The sequence below is a fragment of the Solea senegalensis genome, linkage group LG16 (assembly GCF_019176455.1).
Source record: "Solea senegalensis isolate Sse05_10M linkage group LG16, IFAPA_SoseM_1, whole genome shotgun sequence".
Taxonomy (NCBI): domain Eukaryota; kingdom Metazoa; phylum Chordata; class Actinopteri; order Pleuronectiformes; family Soleidae; genus Solea; species Solea senegalensis.
In genome coordinates this window covers 14,818,393-14,844,002 of record NC_058036.1, presented here as the reverse complement: position 1 = coordinate 14,844,002, position 25,610 = coordinate 14,818,393, and the positions used below count along the sequence as shown (strand labels likewise).

Genomic DNA, 25,610 nt, shown 5'->3' with positions numbered 1-25,610 from the left:
ACCAAAATCGAGGTCCAGAAATGGCTGCCACGAGCCCCTAAAGGTGCTGTCCAAATCAAAATGTTGTTGCTATGGCAGCAGCCCACCTAAACTCCTTTTTCTCACCAACCTTTGCATGTTATCATGACACGATCGCACAATGCCTTCAGGTGAGATCTCTGTTAGTGTGATGATAACACACACACAGGACCAGGCAATGCAACCCCGTTTCTTACCATCATCAACTGAGCTCAAAAGTCCCATACCGCCGCTTTTAATAAGAGTTTAACCACCGTGCCGTGGAGGAAAGGCAGTCTATTAATGAGAACAAACACAGTGTTCTTCTTTTTTTAAGTGGCTGCAAGAAGGACACTACTCAGTTACAGAGATTTCTTCCTTCCAAAGGTGCATGGAAAAGAAAAGGTATTTAGAGGTTTCTCAGGTTTTTTAAACTCCAAACCAAACCAGTATAAACCTTTCAGGTATAAAATGTTCCACAAAGTTCACAAAGGGCACAAAAGTGTGCGTTGGTGTGCAGCTAAACCCTCTTGTGCCACTCAAGGTTTTCCATTGTTTATTTCACCACATTTCTAATCACTGAAACTGTGCTTGCGTGACACACCTGTCAAAAGGCAGTGTCTTATTATTATTACATTATTTAGAATGTAGCAATCAGGACACGGCGCAGGAACAAGCTGCTCTCATTTTTCTATGTTTTTTGAGACAAGACGCTCGTCAACCTCTGAGGATACGATGAGACGAAGCATTACTGGGAAAAATCTAATCAAAATCCCAATCATGTTAAGAAAGAAAACTTTTCAACAACACTGGCCGCTGATGTGCAAGTATGCATGTTTTTGTCTTCACTAATGAGTGGGTGAGTGTGTTGAAACTGTGTGTTGAAGCTCCGGATGATGCAGGAAAGCTCCAGTGTTCCTCTCCCACTCATTCACCCACATGAGCGCCGATACTTGGACACTGAGTCTGTGTTAGCGGATATGCAACGCTTTCTCACAAATGCATGTTATATACATATGGTATATTATTAATTGCGGCATAGCATAAATGTACACTTAATAACGTAATATGTAATATGTGTTAATGTGTGGTATATCATCTTATGATTATGGTCCAAAAACCTCAGGAAGGTTTATATTTATTTATTACATTTCTACTCATGACTAAACAGTGAAGCATACGACACCCTGTTCCACTCAGGAGCAATACGAGTCTCTCTTTCTTTCAAGCCAATTAATCTTGTCCTGTTTTTAAATGAACATTATCTATTATTCAGAGCAATTGCACACCATTACCTGAGAATGTAATAATTACCATGCATTAGCACAGATTAACTCAGGCAAGGTCAAAGGTTATCTACTTCATCTTCATCTCCTTCTGATGTTTTTTTTTTTGTTTGTAAGGCTCCTTTCCGTTCTCCGAGCTGGAGTTTCTTGCTAAACCCTTGGGGCTTTCATTTATTTATTTATTTATCTATCTATTTTATCACTGTTCCATTGCTTGATCAGATGCAAAGGGAGACAACAACAATATGAAGGTTGTTGGAAGATCATGTGCAGCTGCTCTCCAGAGGGGGATCAGACAGGCCTGTGGCAAATTCGCAGGGAGATGATCATCCATATGTTCTCAAGCCAAACAGCCTCTCCACTGGGGAAATGGCAGATTTACTGTGTGAGGCGGTGTGAAATTTGCACAGTGCAGTTTTGTGGAATGTTTTTGACACCACTTGCTCCCCGTGGTGGTGACGGGGGATTTGCTTCCGGTCGTACGAGTCATCATTAAAATTGTTCTAAAAGCTTCTGTGGAGAGGTACAATAAAAACGTCTTGTTATTTTACGAGCACACAATTTTGTGTGTAAAACTAGTGTCACTTTAGGTGAGTTCATGAATTGTGCATCCATATTCTACCGGGCTAAAGGTGGGGTCACACTTAGAGATATATAGTAAGGAAGTAGAACTACATCACTACTGTACTTAAGTACTAAAATGATGCATCTTAGAATTTGAAGAAACATATCAAGTTACAAAAATATAACACACAAGTGGCACACCAGCTTGAGCTATCAGTAAGCGCTAGCTAAGTAGCTAGCAACCCGCGGTTCCTGACATGCTGCGGTGTTCACTTAGCAGCTAGCTAACGTTAACTAGCTGGCTATCATCGAGGCTATGTCACACTGGATGGTGTCGCTAATGTCAACAATCTTTATGTCTTTATGGCTTACTGTTGCCAAATATAAATCATAGTTTACTTTCAGTACTTGAGTAGTACATTTTAAAATAAACTACTTGCAATACTTGAGTACAATATTTTTAAAGAGCATTTCAACTTCTACTGAGTACTTGTACTTTTACTCAAGCCTTGGTCTCTAGTACTTTATACATCTGATGGATTTACAACGATGGGGTAAATGAACTCTATCTGTACGGAAGTATTTCTTTTTTTGGAGAATTTGCTTTTTTTTATATAGAAAGTGGCGGGTTGGGAGTGGATGGGCCACAGAGGATTGAATCTAGGTTGTTCCTAAACAACCTGAGCCTGTGTCAGAATGACAGATGGTGTCATCGGCGCGTTGCATCAATCTCACCTGATGGCTCAGCAGCCACTGGTGATGTTTGCCAGTGGGTTGAGCATCGCCAGACTAAAAAAAGAACGTTCTAGCATCATCGACCAGTGACGGCAAGAAGGCCAAAGGTTTCCATTTAGCCACCACTGTTTGACACGTTCAGTCCTGGTGAACTGGTCCAGTGAACATGAAAGACTCCTTTCAACAGAGGGGGACAAACAAGGTGATTTAAAACAGAAACATTAATAGTGGTTGAGCATGTGGTTTACAACAGGTTCAAATGTTTCTACATCAACCATTTATTAAAAAATATCAGGCTTTAAATGTCCTCCTTTGAACATCGTATATGAACACTCATAATAACAAGAGATTAGTGCACGTCTGGTTTCCATGGTACAGTTGATACAGTATTTGTTTGTTACAGTGTATGAACAATTATGAACAGATAATGGTGTTTACAACACAGGTTTGTATTCTTTAATCTAAAGCACAATAACGGAGACTTCGAAATCCCAGGACAAATATTAATGGCAAAGAAAATGAAATAAACAACTCCCCCCTCTCTCAGTATTGTCTAAATATGTAGACCAGAAAGTAATTAACAGAAAAACAATTTGCTGTCTTTGAATGCACATATGGAACAAAACAAAACAATATTGTTTTATTCACTTTTGTAGTCCATGTTTAAAAAAACAAAAAAAAACAGGGAGGGATAAACAGTCAGCAAAGCTTGAACATCGCTTAGCAGACTTAAAGGCAATTTCTACAAGCAATAAAGGATGTATAAACGCAGTGCCATGTATAGTTTTCTCTTTGAAACAGTGTAATTGCACGTGTAGCTGCGGCTTTAAGTTTGAGACGGAAAGTAATGCTATTGTTCCCAATTAGGGCGAGTATTAGTTGCCATGGAGACAGCTGCCTCCAGCCTCCACAGGAACACAAATCTAATTTACGGAATAATCATCACTTCCGACTCACATTGGTACACATTCATCACAAACTTCACGAGAGACCGGGTCAGTGTTACCTTACTTTTGGAAACAGACGCTAAACCACTTTCCCCTCGTCTGCCCTGACATAATCAGCAACACTGGGAAATCGTATCTTCTGCAGTTGACCTACATTGACATTTCTAAATAATGACAAAAACAAATGCAGTGAATACGTTCAGAAGTTGTGCTTCAATGTCTATTCACTTGTAGATAAGATTTAAACATAAGTGAACCCACCATGACATTTATAATTTGACTTTCTGATGATCCCTGCATAGTGAATATTACTGAAAAGGGATCATTTTAACCCCCACGAATGTGACTGTGTGAACCATTGTTCAGAAAACATATCATAAACACTAATGATCTGTGTCCATAGTATGTTTTGTCCACAGATGAGTCCTTAAATGAGCCCATACGTTCTCACCCTAAGGGTTTCCCTAACACGAAAAATAAACCCAGGACTTTTATTTAAATTTTTTAACAAACACCATCTCTGTTCAGCCGCATAATTAAACAGCACTGCTTTGCAACTGCCTGGTGTGTGTGTGTGTGTGTGTGTGTGTGTGGATCAACCTGAATCTTAAGCTCTATTTAATCTCCATTCTTCTCTCTGCATTTCAAGTAAGGCTGTTGTCTAAAAACATGGAAACAAACTTAGGATGGCGTCTCTAAGAGCTATCACACACACACACACACACACACACAGAAAAAAAGAAGCTTCTTCTCAGACTTCCTGCTGTTGACTACAAATGTAGCCAAGTTCCAGTCTTTTCCTCAGATGAAGAAATATGAGCGTCTATATGTCATTCTTTAGTATCACAACTTAAACACCCTCGGGGCCCAAAACTGAGAGAGACAGAAAGAGACAGAGAGAGAGCATGTGTATCGGCAAAGTGAGGCCTCACTCTCCAGAGATCCAGAGTCTGTCTTTGTCACCACACGTCTTTGCTCATCAGAAAGTGCAGGCGTAGACCACGCCCACCACCACGATGTTTCCAATAGTGGCAACGATGGCGATCCAGAGCCAGATGGCGTCGCTGGACATGGGCTGCGACTCGTCCTGCTGCCCGTGAACCGAGGCGGCCGAGGCGGCGGCGTGGACGCTGGCGGACGAGTTGAACAGCGAGTGCTCGCCGCTGTAGTCGTCGTTGGGCGAGGAGTCCATGAAAGCTCCCGTCATGACTGGGATCTACGAGGGCAGAGGTGAAGCGAATGCAGAAAGGCTTGAAAACATAGAAATAAGTTATTTATTAGTTAGTAATTATAAGTAATTTTCATCATTTGTAGACAAAGTATGTTTAAAATAAACTATTAGAAGAGAGACTTGTTTTCCATGGGGCTTCCATTCAAACCCCTGGTGGCTCTCACTTCACTGAGGAAGTCTTTTTTAAAAAGTGTCTTTATATCCCTCTGTTTCAGCTCATTTTCAAACTGCAGTTTACATCAAAAGATTTTGTTTTATTTCCACCAGACCAATTTTCTCTCTGCACCATAATTGCGTTCCCTGCTGCAAAGCTTAGAGGCCTAAGACACCGCATTCACGTTGGGGACAGAAATAGTGAGGCTTCATTTCATGGCTCTATAGTTCTCTATATTGTTTCTTATGGGATGCACTATAGTGTTAAGTGCATACACAACCTGAGCAGGTCCGAGGGAGAAAAAAATAATTGAACACATTTCCTGCAACTTAGAGAGAGTTTTGTGGAGCTGGTTTATTTAAGCGTTACACACTGTAGGTTTAACAAAGATTTCTGCAAAATAAGAAAAACTATAATTATTATTTACTACAGTTGCAATGAGACTGAGTCACTTTAAAATTGGGCCTTTCCTGACAGTCCTGATGAGCGATTAGTTCCTGTTGGTCATGCTTTAGCAAGTGTGAGTGCTGTGTTAGAGGAAATAAGAGGTAACTTCGTCTCAAGGACATTAGTGCGTCGTGGTTATGAGGTTTCCTCCACAGACAGGAAGGGAGCCACTCCTGTCTCACACACGGCTGTGTGCATGTGTGGGAAGAGTGCTTGATTAACATGGAATGAATATTTCAGATGTGGCAAGTGAAAATGATGTATTGCTTGGGACAATAAGAGCACTGCGAGGGATAGCCATTAGAGCATAAGGAAGTGAATGCTCTGTGTGTGTGTGTGTGTGTGTGCTTTACGTGCGACTCTATGGAGGGGTATATGATTGAGAAATGACCTGAGAGACGCGTACCACGCTTTGACTGGAGAACACAGACTCTGCTGAAGAAAAAAAACAATGCTAAAAATACCTCAGAGGGATGACGAGCTCTCACATACAGACATTTTCTCTTGCATGCTCGTGTGCTCACCTTCACTGCTGCTCACACACACACATACACATCTATCTATATCTATATCTATATATAGATATATATCCATACACTGTATACACACACACACACACACGGGAAAAAAACACTGTTTAGTAAACATTTTCGCTGCTGCTTCTCTCTCATTGGCCCCTGGTGGTAAATAATGTCATGACACACCCTGTGGAGTGCCTGCTGTACATGAACATGATGGAGGCAGACAGGCATGCATGAGGTCCACCAACCTGGGTCTCCCTGCCCTGCCACCCCCGGTGCCCACTCAGTCACCATAACTGCTGATTCCGCCTGCTGTAGCGTCTCATACGGACTATTCATCCATTTTAACATTTATTCTCCTAAATATGCCCGTTTGTTACATGTGGGCTTAACGCGCTCAATGAAAAGACACGTCGGTGCAAACTCAGGGACATAAACCTCCACACATATGCGCTGATTTGCACGAGAATTTTCTTGAAATGATTCATTTCGACGCTGAGTTTATTACACGTATTACGGATACAGTATTTGACCGTACATTCACAGCACACAACTCCATGTATATGACAATATAGCTTACTATATAGCTTTACAGCTTATTTACTATCACTTCACAGTGAGTTCATGATGGAGCACTATTTTCTTGCATATTACTGTTTTACTTTTATCTTTTTATTCATTTTCTTGTTTAATACCTTGTTGCTGTGCCTTTAAATAAAGTTGATGTGACATATTTATGTGATATCTGTGGATATCTGCGTGCCTGAGACTGTAGGTGGATAGTAATTAATGGTTATGAGGAATACCTACTACTATACATCAGCACTCAAGGAACGCCTCTTGTCTAATAAAAGGACTTGCTCGCAGCTGGCCGTGACTAATTTTTGTATAATCAAAGTGAAACCCTGCCTAATGTAATGCTCAGTCTGATGTTCACTCAAGCTCCCAAACCTCATTAAATTCTTCAGGTTTATGTTTTCCCTTTTTTAAAAAATATAAATAACTCTTACCGTCTAAAGGAGCGAGACTTTTGCAGAAATGGGTAAATGTATCATGTCAAATGGGACTCTGGGAGAGTGTGTGCAAAAATACACCCAGTAAGCCTGAATCTAAATATTTGATTGCTCCAGTTTAGTTGGAAGAGATGGTGTGCACATGTACAGTGTATGTATATATATATATATATATATATACACATATCTGTGCAAATATACGTCATATCATACCTTTCCTAGGATGCTCCCCCATTCATCGGTTTCCCACAATTCCCCGGTGGATCGTGCACTTGAGTTTATTGAAAGCAAGCAGTTGAGCGCTAATGCAACAGAGGGAAATGGAGACCTCAAGAAAGAGGAGGATTGTCCCAAAGCATGTGAGCACTTATAGACTGTATATGGGAAATGAGGGTCATCCCTTAAGCACCGTTGCCGGGAATCTCGTACTTGTTGGTGGACATGGATGAGTGAGTTCTGTAATAAAGTTGTGCCTCGAATTGAAGTTTCCTAAAGACTGTAAATATTACATTAACTTAACATCATAGTGGTTAAATTTAATACATAAACACCTAATGTATTCCCCTTGTAAAAAATGAAAAGGACTCTCTGTAACTTTCAAATGTATTCCAAAAAAAAACATGTTTCAATGGCAATGTGAACCATTTGGCTTCTTGTTTCAAATGCACCAAGTGAACAAGAGTGAATTCATTCTTTTCTTTTTCATAAATAAATTTAACTCCTTGGCATCGTACATCATCGTCTACCCTGCTTCCCCTTTTGACGTGCGTTGAGGATGGAGTTCTGGTGCATTCCAGCTGTATCCAAAAGTTGGAATTTCGGAAAGATGTATACACTATGTTTATTGTAACGTCCTTTTCCTCATATAAATACCCTGTTTGTCATTTTCTTATTCTTATTTTATTACCTCTTTTAAAATGTATGTATGGACGAATGAAAAGCTTAAAGCTCTCTAAAAATGTCCATGTCGATGTGTACGATGACAAGAATCTAATTTAACTGCCCAAAGTACATTTGTGTCCATGTTCTTTTCCTCGACCTCTCATCTAAAAACGTGGTCACCTCGGGGATTGGCATCACCCACCGTTCTGACATCATCTGTGATGTAAAATGGAACATAACCATGAATCCCAGCTGACACTGGGCGAGAGAAGCGCTACATCCTTGACAGGTTACCAACCTCTCCCAGGACCAATTTACAGAGACGACCATTCACACTTGCATTCACACCAATGTGCAACTTCATCTCACTCTCTCCGTCTTTGGACTGGAGGCTGGAAGCTGCAGTAGCCTAGGGAGATTCCATGCAGACACTGAAGAGCAAAACCTCAGTGAATTTGAATAGTCTTAACCCCCTTCTGTGGCTGCTCCACACTGTCTTACTCTATACATTTTATTTTTTTACAAACAGACTATATACATACACACACCGCTATCTTCCAGTCAGAAATGAAATGGTGAAGTAGGGCAAATCAACTATTTTCACTCAGCACCTCACAGCTACCTTTGGGTGAAGGACAGATGTTCATCAAATTAAGTCAATACAACAGGTGTTGTCATTGCACACATTAAAGGGGGCGATCACAGCGATATTAAACAAGATCATTTAATGTGGTTGCCAACTGAAAATGGGGCAAAAAAAGGCATGGTGTGGTTATATTCTGGGATATTACCAATATATTTAACAATTGAGGGTAATGGATAATACGTAGATTATATTTGAGGAGGATGTGATATATTATATATATATATATATATATATATATATATATACACACACACACACACATAATCTCACTTTTACAATGTCCTCTGTAGATTACATCACTAACAACTGTTAAATGTGAAAGATATTCATGGATCGGGAACAGCAAAAAACTATCTTTCTTCCACAACACTGGCAAAATCTCCCGAGTTGCATAATTCCCGCCTTCTCGGCTCTGAGTGATGGCCTCACCTGTACAAAAACCCCACGCAGTGAAAGCCCCAACCATGGTGTCAGATGACACATACAAACTCTACCTGCTCTGCTCTCACAGCTTTGATTTATTCGCCCCAGCTGCTTAGCCATCCCACACTCATGATCACAGTAATTGTGAAATAGAATGGACTGTAATTGCCTCCTGTGGGATGCCACCATCAGTGACTGCTCAGCAAAAAACAAACAAGCAAAACCCAAATAAATGTCTTTGGAGAGAGGAGAAGTCAAAACATGTACCTAACTACAGAGGCACTCGAGCATGGGCCGCCGAGACGAAATCAGACAGAACAAGTTGGTTCCCTTCACCCGGGGACAATATGAGGTCAGTTTCAAATCAAAGTCGATACCCATGTCCTTGTGCAGAACAAACTCCAAGGTGCACTCAGAGGAAAACTGTCACAGAGGCAAATCACTGCAGTGGAGAGAATGTGGACAATGGATGTAAACACCGACACACAGCCGCGTCTGCTCTGTCGACTTCTGCCTCGACAGGTTTCCGCTTTCACAAAACGCATTTTGGAGATTTGCATGATCTTATCTGACGTTGCTGTTTAACACCAGAAGGTAACACCATCTGTTAGGATGCCAAGATCAATTGATTGATTTAGACTCAATCAAAAAAACCTTAGGAACTGAAAGAACTCCTGGGTCTTTTTTTTGTTTTGTTTCACAGCTCATAGCATTACACATTTGTGTTAACACAATTTGTCCTTACTGCATTTGTCATCAATACTATTCACTATTAGGAAATAATCTGGCTCATGCATGTTGGGTGTAAAATAGAGTTTTCTCTAGAGCTGCAACTAACGATTATTTTCATAATCGATTAATCGCTTGGTCCATAAAATATGATAACACCTTAAAAAATGTTGATCGGTGTTCGTCAAACCTGGAAATGATGATGTTCTCAAATGTCTTGTTTTGTCCACAAACCAAAATGATTAACTTTAAATGATTTCTTTGTTATCCAGAGCAAAGGAATTAAGAAAATATCCACATTTAAGAAGCGTAAACAATCGGAAATCTGGATTCATCATTATCAATATAGTTGTCGATTAATTTAGTAATCGATTAATTCTTTCAGCTCTAGTTTTCTCCATTCTTTTTATGTCACTCATACAGGCTTTACTGACAAAGATGATTATTACAGTTCGATGGTTATCACACTTGTCAGTGAATTGCCTTTGAGCCACGAAAATGCGTCACTCTCAAACGATTCCAGATGCTCTGCTCTATTCAAGTGTCCCAGTGAACTGCAATAGAAACCTGACAACAAGGCACCTAAATGGAATGCAGCCGTCATCAATTTCACCTGTGACAAAATGACAGGAGAAAGCCGTGTCCCGACAGGGCTTTAGGCTTTTTGTCTGAGAGCTGAAAGCAGTGTGTGTACACACACACACACACACACACACACACACACAGATGTGACAGATGTTCTGACGAGGCCTCTCACTGCTTCAATCATCATCACTGTGCTGCTACAGGTGGATACATTTACTGTGATTAGCCAGTGTTGTGTCATCACTGACAGGTGTGCGGCGTCTTTGCACGCGGAGAGAAATACACGGCACAGTGATTCTACCAGGTAGGCTTACTACACAATGTAAAACTGTATCATTACAACATTTTAAGGTTAAAAAAGTACACAAAAGTGTACTTTTGTCCTTATTAAAAAAAAAAAAAAAAATTAAGTGAACAATTGTCTGTTTAAAAGGAAAAATAAGATCTGTCACTTTTATACAATATTAAGCGCATGCAGTTCATGACACAACAGATCAGGGAAGTAAAATTAGATTACAGTATTGAAAACTGATCCACTGTTTAATCTCTGATGTGTTGTGGTCTGCAGAAAAAAAACAAACAAACACAGCCATTGCCCTCCATTTAATAGCATCCACTTAGTGAAAACAACAGATTTGGCCTGTACATGTGTGATGTATATCGCAGTACATTGACCAAGACATGCCTTAAATCTCAAGAGCAATTTACCAAAGGCTTGTTCATCTGCAGAGAAAGTGGTCGAGACGTGGAGTTTCGAGCCCGATTCCTGCTGCTCAGATTTACAGCTGAGCTTTCATTGATTTTCCTCGTCTCTGCAGCCAAGCGGCATGTTTCAATAAATCTTATAACTCAATTGAACAAGTGCATGCCTAAGTTATTTGCGCTTGACACCCCTGGTCAGTCTGTTAGCTCAGTCTCAAATCCGCACCTTCAGGAGAGCGTTTATGGCAAAAAATCCTGAATGGTCGATTTTTGTTTTTCATAACAGTATAAAAAAATAGAATAAAAGGGTTAAAGGGGGGAAAAAGAAACATGAAATAATGCATGTTTACATCTGGGATTGCTACTCAATGATATATGCTGCTACCACATTTAGCTGTGGCGTGACTTTAAATATGTGATGAAATTGACTGCAATGAAACATTAAAATCCATTTCAAAACAAAGGAGGACTTGTTCTCCTGCCAGATGAGAAGTGAGAGCCAGAATCAGATGATCCAAAGTAAATGAATTTTGATTGATGGGTGAAAGTGAAGGACAAAAGTCCCTCACTGGTTTTGTGCCATTGTCTTCCCCCCTGATACACAGCATGCACATTTGAGACTGTAGCTTTGGTTTGAGACTCCTTAAGCTGCAAGGAGTCAAGTGGGAACAAAGAAAGAAACCTGAAATTAAACATGACACCTGCCATGTTTGCGACTCTTACAGAGGATGAGGATAAAGTGATGCTGGAGGGTTAAAAGGAATTATGCATCCTGAAGTGAACTCTATTTTATTTAACATGACATAAATGCACCCCAAAATCGGAGAATTAAGGAACTCAGACCGCCATTTATGGACGAGCTAAACACAACCGACACCAACATATGCCGAAACCTTTTATTTTAGAATATTTTAACTTGACAAATTCGCCTCCGCTGCTTTTATGCCCAGATAAAAAATGCCTTTTCGCCCGAGCCAACAAATGTTTATTATTAATACCAGCATTCATTTTAAATATGTATAGACTGGATTATGTGCAGCATGTGTCGTATGGCAGGGTTTACACCCAAGAACATGTCATGCTAAGGCGGCTGGGAGGTTTCTTGCTGTGGTGCAACAACACACACACACACACACACACGGCAGAGACTCTTCATGTGTTCCTCATGTATTTTTCATTGTGAGCAATTTCACTCAAAACACACCCAGTGGAGTCACATGTCACTTCTTCAGTGGCGGCCGATAGTTACAGCGTGACGGGCCCCACGGGAAGATTTCCAAGTGAGCTCCCCCTTGTGCCAAGACACACACAAACAATCACATACGAGAAAAGGTGTGACATAAGTCGTTAATGCTCTATTTAGACGTTCTGTGTGTGTACGTACACGTCTTGGCTGGTCCACACAGCTTTAAGTACACAGGATTAAGACCTGGTTTTGAGTTAGAATTAGGTTAAGGTTATGTCAAACCCAGCGTGTGTGCTCAAGTGCATCAGAGAACTATGGTGGCGTTCTCCATGGCTACGTTCGGATTACCAGCCAAATTGTTAAAATCCGATTAAAATGTCTTCCTTACAGATCAGATTTGACCGTCCACATTCATAACTACTACTTGTAAGCGTCTTGCATTTGAATGTGTCTGCCCTCACGAACTGCACTCATGCACACAAATGGATTTTTGCACATACAACATAAATCAAATTTTTGAGACCGTTTGGTGTAGAACCTCTGGCAGCTAATTTGAGAGAGTGAGATTTAGTGAGGGTGACGCTCCAATAATTGCATTAGCGTGTTGTCACTGCCATGAAATGATCGGAGTCACACCAACTAAAAAAAATAAATAAATAAAAAAAGGCAGATATGAGGTCGTTTTCACACCTAATAATCCGCTAGACTCGATTGGGGAATGTGTTCATTTGGGGGTTGCAACATTCAGCCGGTCGGAGTTTGCGGTCACACTTTTGCACTTTAGAGAAACGAGACGAAACCTTCTGAATAACGTATTCCCCTCCTCGCCTGCGGTGGCACTGCATCAATAATTATAAGGAGAAGACAAGACAAATCATGAACAAGAATACTCGCTCATCTGTTGGTTAATGCAGGACAACTTCTGTTTCTGCCACATAAGAGCAAAACATGGAGCTGTGTCAAATTAGTCTTTTTTTATTTATATATATATATATATATACAGTTGAGGCCAAAATTATTAGCCCCCCTTGTGAAATTAGACAAAACTCTTTATTTCTCTCTGGAAATGACCATTAACAACAACTGTTTGTATTGCATTTGTTTCCAAAATAGCAAAGACACAATGTCCACCAAGTTTGATGAGAATATTTTATCGATACACTGAATTGAAATAAGAAAGGGAAAAATTAGACGTCCAAAATTATTAGCCCCCTGGCCATTAATAGTCAATAGTGTACCCTTTCTGAGCCACAACTGACAACAACCTCTTAAAGTAGTTCTTCACTAGGTTGGCACAGGTCCTCTGAGGGATTTTGGCCCATTCTTCCATTGCAAATTGTTCCAGCTGGGCCAAATTGCGTGGTTTCCGAGCATGGACATTCACCTTGAGCACCCGCCACATATTCTCAATAGGATTGAGGTCTGGGCTCTGTGCAGGCCACTCCAGGACCTTGGTTTTGGTATCCTTAATGAACTGTCGAACATATTTTGATGTGTGCTTTGGGTCATTGTCTTGTTGGAAGACCCATTGACGACCTATGGATAGACTACGAGCAGATTTCTGCATATTATTCCTCAAAACTTCAACATCCTTTTCTTTTTTCATGATGCCATGCACCCGAACAAGGCTCCCTGTGCCCAAGGCTGCAAAACAGCCCCACAGCATGATGCTCCCACCACCATGGGAACTGTGTTCTTTGGGTTGAAGGTCTCTCCCTTTCTTCGCCAAACTTACACCACATCCATGTGCCCAAAAGTTCCTGTTTAGTCTCATCAGACCAAAGCACAGACTTCCAAAACTCATCTTTAGCTTTCAAATGTTCACTCGCAAACTTCAGTCTTGCTGTGATGTGCCGCTCTTTGAGTAAAGGGGTTCTTCTCAGACGATGGCCGTGAAGCCCATCACGATGAAGAGCCCTCACAACTGTGTTCCTTGAAACATCAACTCCAGAAGAGGCCAAGTCAGCAACAATCATCTTGGCAGATGTCTGGGGGTTCTTGCTGACATCTCAATGTGCACATGTGCCCTGTTCCTTGGATTCCTTTTATGCTGATTTAATGCTCAGGTGTTGTCAGAAAGCCAATTGACTGCACAGGTGTGGTTTGAAAACTGATTGGTTAATTAGGTTTGTTTGGAAAATAAAAATTCATACGGGGGCTAATATTTTTGACCACCCCATTTTTCACTATATTTGATATAAAGCAAGCCAAAAGATGTATTTTATATCCAAAATGTACCAAAAGCTACCAAATGGCACTGGTGAATGTTTGATTATATCAAGTTTTATCAACACTGCAAACATTGGGAAGAATTTTAGGCAAATGTTCCATAATTCCTGGGGGGCTAATAATTTTGGCCTCAACTGTATATATATATATATATATATATATATATATATATATATATATGTGTATGTATGGATATACATACATACATACATACATACATGTATATATGCTTACCCGGACTCTCTGAGCAAACAAACTAGGATTCAAATCATAAGGCTGATGTGAATGTAGCTCCCATTCTCTGCCATTTCCTCCTTCTTCATTTGTTTATGATTTTATTAGGCAGAGACATTTTTCCCCTCGTGTCAGCACAAGAAGGCAGCCTCCAGAAATAACAGCTCTTTGCCTGAACCACATATTTATTCTAAAGCTACTAAAAACCAAATTATAGTGATTGTGCACTGAACAAACACTTTTGGGCATCCAATTCAGTTCCTGCCATTAAACCCTCCAATATGTACACACTGGACCTTTAAGTAAGTTATAACATATCTTACTTATAATTGATTAAAAGTCTCAGCTCTCTGACCTGCCTCTGGCCAAAGTGTAAAATTACAAAATGAAAACCATATAAACTAAAGTAAGCAGACAGTCGGGGTCACATTAAGTCGACCAAAAACTTGAAAGACACACTCTGTTGATGTGTTCGTGTTTAATGTTTCACCTGCGGTTATTTCTCCTTCGAAAGGAAGAAACCTAAAATATTAAGTTCAAAAAGTTAATTTTGTGGTCGCTCGCGGGCAGACATGCGGCAAAAGGGACTCTGAGCACAGAAATGTGCTTCCCAAACTAATCACTTTCATAGCTACAGGAGCTAACGTTCCACATGACCAGCACACATTTTCAGCATCTCCAAAATATAAATATGTCCTTTAGTTTAGTGTTGGTAAAGACGCGAGGTTCCTGTTGGGTGAAGCTCCATTAATGTCATCACAATACTCCTATGGAATTATAGGGGGGGACAAAAAGCACTTTGCCTCTCGCCTTGACTTCCGTCTCCTCACATTCACCTCATGTCAGTCCTCTCGCTTCAAAATCCTAAGAGGCTGAGAAGAGGCTGAAGATATCGCCTTCATGTCCCTCAAGCCCGCCGCGGGTCATAATCCCAGCATGCCAGACTTCACTCTTCTAACTGTCTCTTCTAACTCTCTCTCTCCTCTGACCTCCTCATGGCTGGTCTCAAATCATTTCCCTCCTGGCTCTCACAAGCTGAAATATTCACTTCTGATCTCTTGTGGCCTGAGAAGTCAACTCCTCGAGAGGTAGAACATCTCAACGCCCCCCCTCCTCGTTCCTATATCACATCTCCCCGCTCTATCTACACTTAACTCTTCATTTATTTTCAAGATGTAATTCTGAAGCAGTGATCCATGCAGAGGCTTTATAGTTGACTGTATGATTGTTAGTGCTAATGTAGCACTGTAACAGCATGTGCTACATCTTAAAACGCCTAATTCTCCGTTTCTTCTGGATAATTTGTATTCACGCATCTCTTACTGCTTTCATTAAAGTCCTGTCTCATTAGCCGCGGAAGACAGAAATGAAAGTGATATGTACTCCTTGCATACCATAATATTCTTTATGGGAGTGTTCGGAGGCGTTGTTCAAAAACACTTGCACATAATTCCGTACATGTAAACGTGTACACAAGACCGCAGGCACATGAATGCACTGCATTGTGCATATTTAACATTGGTTATTAGAGAAGTATAGTTTCCAAAAACATAAACTTTTTTGAAGGAAGTAGGAGGCAAAACAGCCAACTTTCTCCTGTTTTACTGTAAGTTCAGGATTCAAGAATATGTACAGTGTATTATTAACCTCGCCTCCCTGTCACGCACAGTCTGTTCTGCAACCCTCAGCTAACGCTTCAGCGATTGTGCCAACGCTCCTGTCAAATATAGATTAAGAATGTTTCAATCCGTCAGACGTGCCACCCCTCCATTTTATTTTACTATTTTCTCCTCTCTGTGGTCTTGTGTAATAGTCCGCTGCTGTCACAAACTGTCAATCTCACGTTAATGCCTGTACAAGAACAGAGAAATTAGTTCTGGGAAGTCCTTATGGGAATCAGCAGGTCTGCATTAACCACGCCCACTTCAAATCTCTGTCCAATCACACAATAGTTGTTGGGACGCCATACAAGAAAAAAAATTGATTGTAAGAAATGACGACATCATTCTTTTCTCACAGCTCTTAGAGAAGGGCTGTTCTTGTAGCCTTTATCCCACTCCCATACTATTTCTAAACAAGTTTTAAGTCAGTATTTTATTTATTATTTCATAGACATTCATCCTCCTGGTCAGTCAAAAGTGATAGAAAGGCACAAAAGTCCCAACAAACAACCTTAAACCCCACAGACTTGCTGTTCAGAAACACAAAACCCTCAGAGATCTTCCCTCTCTGACAACACAGACCCAAACTGAGCAGAGACCCAGGAACCTCCTTATATCAGGCAGCAGGTTAATCAGCCGCAGCTGTGTTTCTCTCAGCTAATTAGCCCCAGCTGCATGTGGTCAGCTAATCACAGGTCCAGCCTACACTTATCTAAACAAAAGAGAATGCCTTAAACACACATGAAAGTTAAGTGCACAAAGATCGTTGCTATATATATAGATATATATATATATATCTATATATATATATCTATATATATGTATGTCCATTTGTTATATAAGTGCCCGTATCACCTCTGCTTGTCTGACAGCAATAAATGTTGTTACCAAAAGAACCAAAATTCTAATTTTATTTTATTTGCCCTGCTTAAATTCCATATTCTGTACATGATTAGCATGCATAGAACATATTCATACGAATACGACGAGCTCTAATGTTTTCTACAAAAAAAACCCCCACACACAACTGTGGTTAAATGACATCAGTGTGTCACTGCTGCAGGTTGGTATCAGCATTTATGAATGGTTGTTGTATGTATGTATTTCCCCCGTGAGTGTGAGTGGGTGTGGGGGGGGACGTTATGAATTTGTCACGCGTGTGCCATGTTGGCCTAGTTACAGTACAGAGTACAGTGTTTTCAGACACTGTGACAGCTCAGGAGAGCTCCCTCACTCTGCGTGGTTTCTGTTATAGGGCGAAAGGATTTGGGTAAATCAAATTTCTATTTATTCAAAAGCATAGAATAATGAAATATAGAACATAAGCCTTTTTGCAATTTGCTAATTGCAATGTTTCAAATTGCAACTTTGATTTGAAAACAATTGTGTGTTTGTACTGTACAGTATGAGGGATCGATGGAAACTGTGTTTTTTATGTTACTTAATAATTCATGTGACACGACATACACATAACAACCCAATTGATATGAGAATTATTCAGTTGCAAACACGCACCCACATGCGTGCACTATATAGAGTGTATCGCTTTAGGGCATTCAGTCCATAAATCACTGCTATAGATGAATAGATTTCTGTGCCTTGCACATCACAAGGTGAGCTCATTCAGACGTGTGCGTGTGTGTATACAAAAAACTTTATTCTTATTGGGCACACATGGGTGAGCAAAAACCAATCCTTTTCGGCATCAGCCCTGTAGTAGCTCTGTAATGATCACAAATGGAGGTGTGATGTACATACAGCACGCCAGATCCAGGAGCTCAGTACTCATTCTTGTGGAAAAATGCCTCAAATGAAAAACACACACGTCACCAAGATCACACGCATTTCTATCATTTCTAAGTCAGATGCTACAGGACCCCGACACGTGATGCAACGCGCAACTTGCTTCATCCAGGTTCAAAAAATCCTGGGAAAAAGCCACTTTATTGTGCCTCGCCACCAATCCATGTGATCCCATTATGCAATGCAACTGACTGTAAGTGCCTGTTTCATCATCTGGGCATTAAATTTGCATGGACCCAAACTGAGAAGGTCACATCATAGGTAATGTGGATCATGAACCAAAACGTGGCGAGTGCTGTCTGACAAAAAATGGCTGCTAAAGCCTGTGGTGTAAAATGTAACAGGACTAGCAATGTATAAGCAACACATCATAGATAGTGATGCAGATGTAGAATTGACTAAATTAACTATATTATTTCTAATGGCAAGAATAAATCAAGGTCAATAATATTTCTCAGGCAGTGAAGGTACATTATGTGCAATGACCTCAGGGTCCTGTTCCCACTTTGGTCATGATTTCCATTTGGAACCACAAATAAATTGATTAAACTGTATTGAAGACTCACAACACAACACTTGTGCAGCTTCATTATATTTAACATGCTAATGATTTAAAAAAAAAAAAAAAAGTACAATGATCCTGATAAATGACGGCAGTCATGGTGATGTATAACTCTAATCATAATTCATCTCTGCCTCCTCTTGGTATAGTGTGTGTACATTCAAATGCCATTCAGCATTTTGCCGGCTTTCACCAAAGCAAAGCAGCCGCCGACTGTGTGGCTCTCCGTGATTCCCACCTCTTCTTCCCTTTTCATCACAGCGACTGCTCATGGGCTGAATTGAGATTTGCATGCGTGATTTAGTGGCGAAAGAACAAATGTCAGCGTGGAGCTTATTTATGGCAAACAGGCTACGGTAATATTCAAAGTTTTCCCTAAATCATGGCTCAATTTTATTCAGAGACGTATTAATGCAAAGGGTGGTGCGGCTTAGAAATGATCTCAAGATGGGCGGAGAATAGATTATTTATGTAGAGATACATAATTGATGCCAGTGGAATATCACAATCACAGTTGTGCGAGAAGCAGCGTGCAGTTAGGGGGTTAGGTCTATCAGGGAGAGACGTTATTACTTCATACTGGGTTGTCACACTCCATTAAGTCTCCCTTTCATTCTCCCCAGGACTTCTTTCCATATGCAATCACTCACTTCAGGTGCAAAACACCTGGGAGATGTTTGTGTTTACCGTACAAACATGACACTGGAGGGCGGAGTCACGTCCAACCGTGCACAGCTACAGCTTCAGTGATAATATGAAAATTTATATCCGCATTGTGTCCCATTCACTTGACACTGATGAAGACATGAATGAGCTTCTTTCTGAGCTGGAGTCACAGCACAGTGGCTGACTTTAAAGGGCAGGTAGAATGGTCTTATCTCACAAAAAATGTGAGTTATGGAGGTCTACTTACAAAAAATGAACTTGTTTTTTTTTGGTCAAAAACCGCCTAATTTCTGCAGAAAGAGTCTACTGTCTACTTCTCCTCTCAGTCGGCCTCCACTCAGCCGAGCTGTTTCTGTCTTGTGGTTGGTCAGCTACTGGCCCGCCCCCTCCCAGAGCTTGGCTCCATTCAATGCTAAAATTGGCGCTAGCAGTTAGCAGCTTCATCGCTGTCCCTCGTCGTTGTCCCTTACATTCTGATCCAGAGTCACAAGAAACAGAGACAACAGAAGTTGATGTGAAACTTTAGGGATTCATAGACGAGGTTATGACGCAGTTACACGCCCACGAGCAAAGAGTTTCTAGTGTACCTCCGGTTTAATATGTGCGCACAGTGTTTTTGTGTGGTTGTAAAATTGGTACAAACATGTCGCCTGGAAATGACTGCTGGTGCATGGATTGCCTTTTTTATTTTTGTTGCTATGGTAGATGATATTTTCTTGTTTTCTAACTTTTGTATTATAGCTTTTTACAGCTTTTACCCGCAGGCGATCAGACTCCCTTCTCATCAAGTTCTCAAAGCGTTTCTTTTTATAGACTCGGATTTCTTCTTCTTTAATTCTAGTCTTTCTTTTCTTCTAACAGCAATACAATATGGCAACACAATTCTTGTATCTCCAGTGTTTCGTTAATTAACGTAAAATAAAAGTGCTGCTGTTGAAGTGTGAGGGCGGAGGTCACATTTAATACGCGACACTTTAACTTGTAGAAGCTGTTTTTAGTCCCGAAAATACATGTTTCCACTACCGTATGTTCCAATACAGTGAAGAAACAATTATATTTATAGCGCGTTCTGAGCGCTCCCGCTTCCCGTGTGCTCTATATTGTTCTGTTCTCACGGCATGAGGTACATCCATCAACGGAGAGTAAACTCTGAAGTGGCCCCGCTGTGAGGAGCTTGACCTCTCCTTCAACCTGACGGTGAAAATCGTCTATTAATGGAGACGTGTCAAGCAGGGTTACATCTCCATTACTGCATGTTCTCCTCAGCCACAGGGTCGACTTTTCCACATTGCTGACGGCCTCCCTCGCAGCCTGTCAATGTTTGTGAACGCTGCTGCTGGTTGTGTGAAATCACACAGTGACACAGACACACTAAAATGATTTAGAGACACTGTAGTTGATTTGATAATAAAAACAAGTCTCCAGCTGCATCTTGAAATAAGACCAAATGTGCAGATAAAACTAAGTCGGAAAGACACTGCGATTAAAAGGCTTCAAGTCCTCAAATAGATCTCCCCCGGAAAGCTGCTAAAAATAGAAGTGAGACCTAACAAAGACTGATTCACCTGCATCTCGTGTGTTTAAACACATTGATTTTCCGTGTGCATACACCTTCTCCTAATTGATTTGTGGTGATTGTTATTCCTACATTCGTTAACGGCCCTGCAGAGCAGTCATAAAAGGGGAAGGGGAAGAAAATTGGGCTGTTACAAGTTTTCACTATCTCAGGACTACAGCTTTCATATAAAACCAATTGCTGCAAAAAAAAAATAACAGACAAAAGACCTGAGGGGAAATGAACTCTTCGAGATGAAAAGGCTGCTGTGCCATTATTACACTCTTCAAATAAGCCTCCCCTATAGAGACAATGAGGGTTGTTTTTTTGTGTGTGTTGTTAGTCTTGTTTTTAAAGGGACAGTCACAGCGTGAGGAGTACACAGCGAGATAACACGATTATGTAATTGAATTTTTATGCAATCGAGAGCAAAGATGGTCTAGATATAGGCCTTGTGGGGGCTGCTTTTTATCAAAAAACCTGTTTAATAGGAAAATAATCTCATTTGTGAACTGTGCAACTCTCATTTCCATATCATAGAGTGATGATGCGCACAAGTCAGAAACCCTGTCTTTCACTGATCTAATGCCACTTGTATCCCAATACATTTGGTCCAGTTGTTTTATTTTGACCTTGATAATCAAAGGGCAGCTGTAATAGTCCGGCATTGATTTATATTTTCAATATTCTGGTTGCTTTGTCCTCTCATTTGGCACCGAACTAAATAAAAGTATATGAGCCAGTCCTGTCTGCCTCTGATCTGAGGTGTTGGTGCTGCAGATAAATAAATACGGCTCTCCTCGGCTGTCAACATCTCACTCCATTCTCATCCTTTCACTCTCGTCTGTGCTTTCGAACATGAGAGGTGATGGACAACCCTGTCAAATAGAATGACTCAGGGCCGCAGCTTCACTGAATAAGTAATCGAGTCATATGAGAAACGCTGATGGCCTATCACGATAAAGGACAGAGACATTTAAAGCTCATTCCATTTGTGCCATTTACTCTCACATTGGATCAAATGTTGCTTATATGACTTATATATATATGTACAAAAATGCCAGTGGGTCAGCAAGAGGTCGTTTGTGGTATTGTCACCCGATCTGTCAGATGAACGGACTCTGAACCTGGCAAAAAGCCCAGGCTGGCTCTCGAGTCTGTCTCCAACACTGAAGACTTGACCTGAACATCAGTAAATACCCAAAAGAACACAGTGGCTTTTTAAGCCTTTAAACTCTGACATTCTAGTAAATGTAAGAAGTCACAGCCTGCACAAAGATGCACATAATAGGATTCAAAGTCAGCTGTTGCACCAACATGGGAAAATCCAATTTTCTGAAATATACTTTCTACTTTTTGGGTTTAGCACGCCATTTGTTGAAGAACCTGCTTTTTCATCTTAAATTTATTATGTTTGAAATGATTAAGTAGAAATTGCCTCATTGCCTGCAGCTAAGTATTCAGAAGCTTCGTAGTGATAGTCAACTTTTAATCCATGTTTTCGTGAAGCTGGGAGATAAAAAACATTTCAGTCTAATGAAGTATGCCCTTGCAAGGCAGTGAGGTACTGCTGACAAATCACCAAAAACACAAACACACTCACACTATTCTACAGAAAACTAAGCTTGTTTTGGTTTTGACAAATCGTTACAGCAAAAAGAAGAGTGACACATGCAACAAAACAAAGGACTGTATCACCAGTCACAACTGGCACACACATAATCCGTGTATTTGTCTTGCATATGTTGTCATAATTTCAGGTAATCCCTGCAGGGAATATCACTGATGCATTTAATGTATTAGGGCCACATGTAAAAAAAATTATTGAAAGAAAGACAAAAAACAGCATAAATTCTGAGAAAAAGTCTTTAATTTCAGAAAATAAATTCTGAGATTAAAGTCAGAATTTAATTCTGAGATTAAAGTCAGAATTGAATTCTGAGATTAAAGTCAGAATTGAATTCTGAGATTAAGTCAGTATTCTGAAATTAAAGACAGAATTCTGAGAAAAAAACTAAAATTTATGAGATTAAAGAAAGCAAGACTGAATAAATGGTCGTGATGAGATTTGGCTCTAAAGTGGATCTAAACTAGAGCTTAATTTAAGACATGTTATGGCTTCTTCCACTCAAAGAGGTATTTTATTCTGCAACTAGTGATTGGCTTCAGTTTGCTACTGGCACATTAGCAGTTACAGTTTAATTAGCCTGGTAAAATTAAGCCTTTTCATAACTAAGCAGGCCTGTCTGTCTGTGCAGAAAACGCCTGAAGCTCACTAATGTAACATAGCTGTAAATGCTAACTGACACACTCTATATTTTTACTCCTGACAACTGTAGCATTAAAAGAGCTGCTACTAATGAGTGTTTCCATTATTGATTAATCCGCCAGTGGTTCCCTCCATTATCAAATTAATGATCTCCGTGCGCCTGCAAATAATGGAAAATGTCCATAAGTTTTCCAGACACCAAACAGCTTGTTTTATCAGTCCAAGTCCAACATATCCACTCTCATTATTAGAAGAAAGGAAAATCACAGGGAGAAATATTCATAATTGTTAAAAAGCTGTTGCTGTAAAAAAAGCGACAGTTTTTGTATTACTTTTATTGATTTTCCGTCATTAATAAATCAATAAATCAACTTCCACCGCAGCTCAAAATGTTACATGCTTGTCTCCAAGATGAATTACTGTGTTGCTATGGGGTTTTATTGTTATAGTTATACAAAGGTGACACTGGAACTGATTTCACAGTCTGTACGTTTGAGCTTTGGTTTCTTATTTTCTTATGCACTATTATTACAGCATCTCTGGTCTGCTTCTTGTAGTATTTTTTACAGTGTTTTTCACTGAAAGCATGCATTGCTGTGCACTTATAATACAGTTCCTTTACAACAGTTCTCACTGCTCTACCTTAGTGGTTTTAAACATTGTATTAGTTCCCACAGCAGCTCCAGTAAATAGAGAATATTTCTGCCTCCGTCATCTGTGTCTGACACCTGCACACTGCTACAAAAACAACACCCTACAAATTACAAAACAGGTTAGGTTTCAACCTTTCTGTTATTGATCCATCTCTCTTTCAATCAGGACATATTGGACAAAATGTGTCCAACCCCATCCTGCGATGCCTTTCGATTTAGGCCTCCTTGATTTGAAGAGACTTTGGGAGCATTTGGCTCAGTCTGGCCTGCAGAATAAGCCACCGGCAGCAACAATCCTTTTAATAGCAGTTGCGCACGAAATGGCAAAGCAGATGGCACCAGACAAACCATAAGCAGCCAGACAGCGAGAGGAGGGGAGAGGACCTCAGCTCCTAATAAAACCAAACCACGTGTCTGCTGTAAAACAAGTGCGCGGCAACACATGTCCTCTATGAAAGCGAAATCAATTGGGCGTTTCATTCAAATGGAAAAGGCACAGGGGGGTGGCCTAATATGCAGATGTCCCGGTCAGTTAAAACAATGCGTGTAATTAAAGTAAACAAAACACAATTAAAATGTCGTTCTGATGATGTAGGGCTGGGAGATGTGGCCAAAGCATCGTCAGGTAAAGTCGTTGTTATTTATGGTGATAAAATGTTAGTGTGTGTTAAAACACTCTGTTTGAATTGTTTGATTTTAAACTTCCTGATAGATAGAAAACAACATGAACAATTACGGTACCTCTCAGTGTGGATGGTTGTTTGTCTCTATATGTAAACCCTGCCTATCGCCCTATGTCAGCTGAGACTGGCAGAGCTCCCCCCTCCCACGACCCTCATATGGAGGATAAAGTGGTAGTAGATGGATGGATGGATGTTACCTCTCGTGTTTAATTAATGTTACTAATAAAAAAAAAAACCTCTGTTACTATTTCATGTCAACAAATATCTGCTGTGACACATGTCTCTTAGACCAGGCTTATTCAAAACTCACTGACAGATCATATCCATCTTCTTTCTGCATCTCCTTGATTTTTATGATCCAAACACATACATTATTATGTTATTCTCAACGTGTTGATGATTGACTGATCAATCTGGGCATTTTAGTTTTTAGCTTCTCCAAATGTGAACACCTTGTATATGTTTGCCACTCTATAACAAAGAAACCAGAAAAACTGAATATGTTTTTGTTTTTTTTGATAAAAACAGTATGTCCATGTCAAATATGTATAGGAAACTTTGAAAGTGCAACTATATCAAAATATGACCTAAAGCACAAATACACCTGTATCATACGTATGGAAATATGCATTGTTTCTTTTCCACATGGGTGAAATATGAACGTTATTTTATCCCTCATGACGATGATCTTTATTCTAATGAATCAAAGGAACTTGTTGACCGCGGCCACGCCCATTGACTCTGTGGTCAAAATAGTTGACATCACTAAAAAAGTTGGTATGAGCCAATAATGAGTGAGAGAAATGACTCACCTGCGCGGCCATGAAGGACAGATCCATGTTGTTGCTGCTCAGCCTCTTCAGTCACAGATGCAAACGTGCGCGTGTGTTTCTCCTCTTATATTCCCCGACAGAGCATTTGCCTCAGTCTATTGTTTGTTTGTTTGTTGTTGTTTTTGGGGGGGGTGGTTCTGCCTCTCTTTCTTTCTTTCCTTCCTTCCTTCTTTCTTTCTTTGTTTCTTTCTTTCTTTCTTCTCGTCTTTTTTGCGGAGCTGGTGTTGGAGGACGTCACGTGAGGAGCATGTCGAAGAAAGAAGAAGAGTGAAAATAACAAGAGGTGAAGAAAATGACGGGGAATAAAGATAAGAAATAAGGAAGAGGAACGGAGCCGAATGAGAAATGAGGAGATGGGGATGCGAGGCGGTGTGTGAGAGAGAGAGAGAGAGAGAGAGAGAGGCAGTGGAGCTG

At 40.3% G+C, this 25,610-nt stretch overlaps 1 protein-coding gene across 1 annotated transcript; it reads right to left on the bottom strand.

Annotated features, from left to right (window-relative positions):
• Positions 1–2,810: 2,810 nt before the first annotated feature.
• On the bottom strand, positions 2,811–25,322 carry LOC122782553 (uncharacterized protein C14orf132). Its single transcript, XM_044046942.1, has 2 exons — positions 25,176–25,322; positions 2,811–4,745 (listed from the first exon to the last, which is right to left on the bottom strand). Exons 1-2 carry the CDS (start codon positions 25,200–25,202, stop codon positions 4,509–4,511), a joined length of 264 nt encoding a protein of 87 aa, XP_043902877.1. The 5' UTR covers positions 25,203–25,322; the 3' UTR covers positions 2,811–4,508.
• Between the last annotated feature and the right edge of the window lie 288 nt (positions 25,323–25,610).

Excerpts from the sequence above, each read along its gene's own strand:
- LOC122782553 (XM_044046942.1), bottom strand. The coding sequence starts at position 25,202 with ATGGATCTGTCCTTCATGGCCGCGCAG. Across the intron at positions 4,746-25,175 it reads TGTCCTTCATGGCCGCGCAG|ATCCCAGTCATGACGGGAGC; the intron begins GTGAGTCATTTC and ends CTGCCCTCGTAG.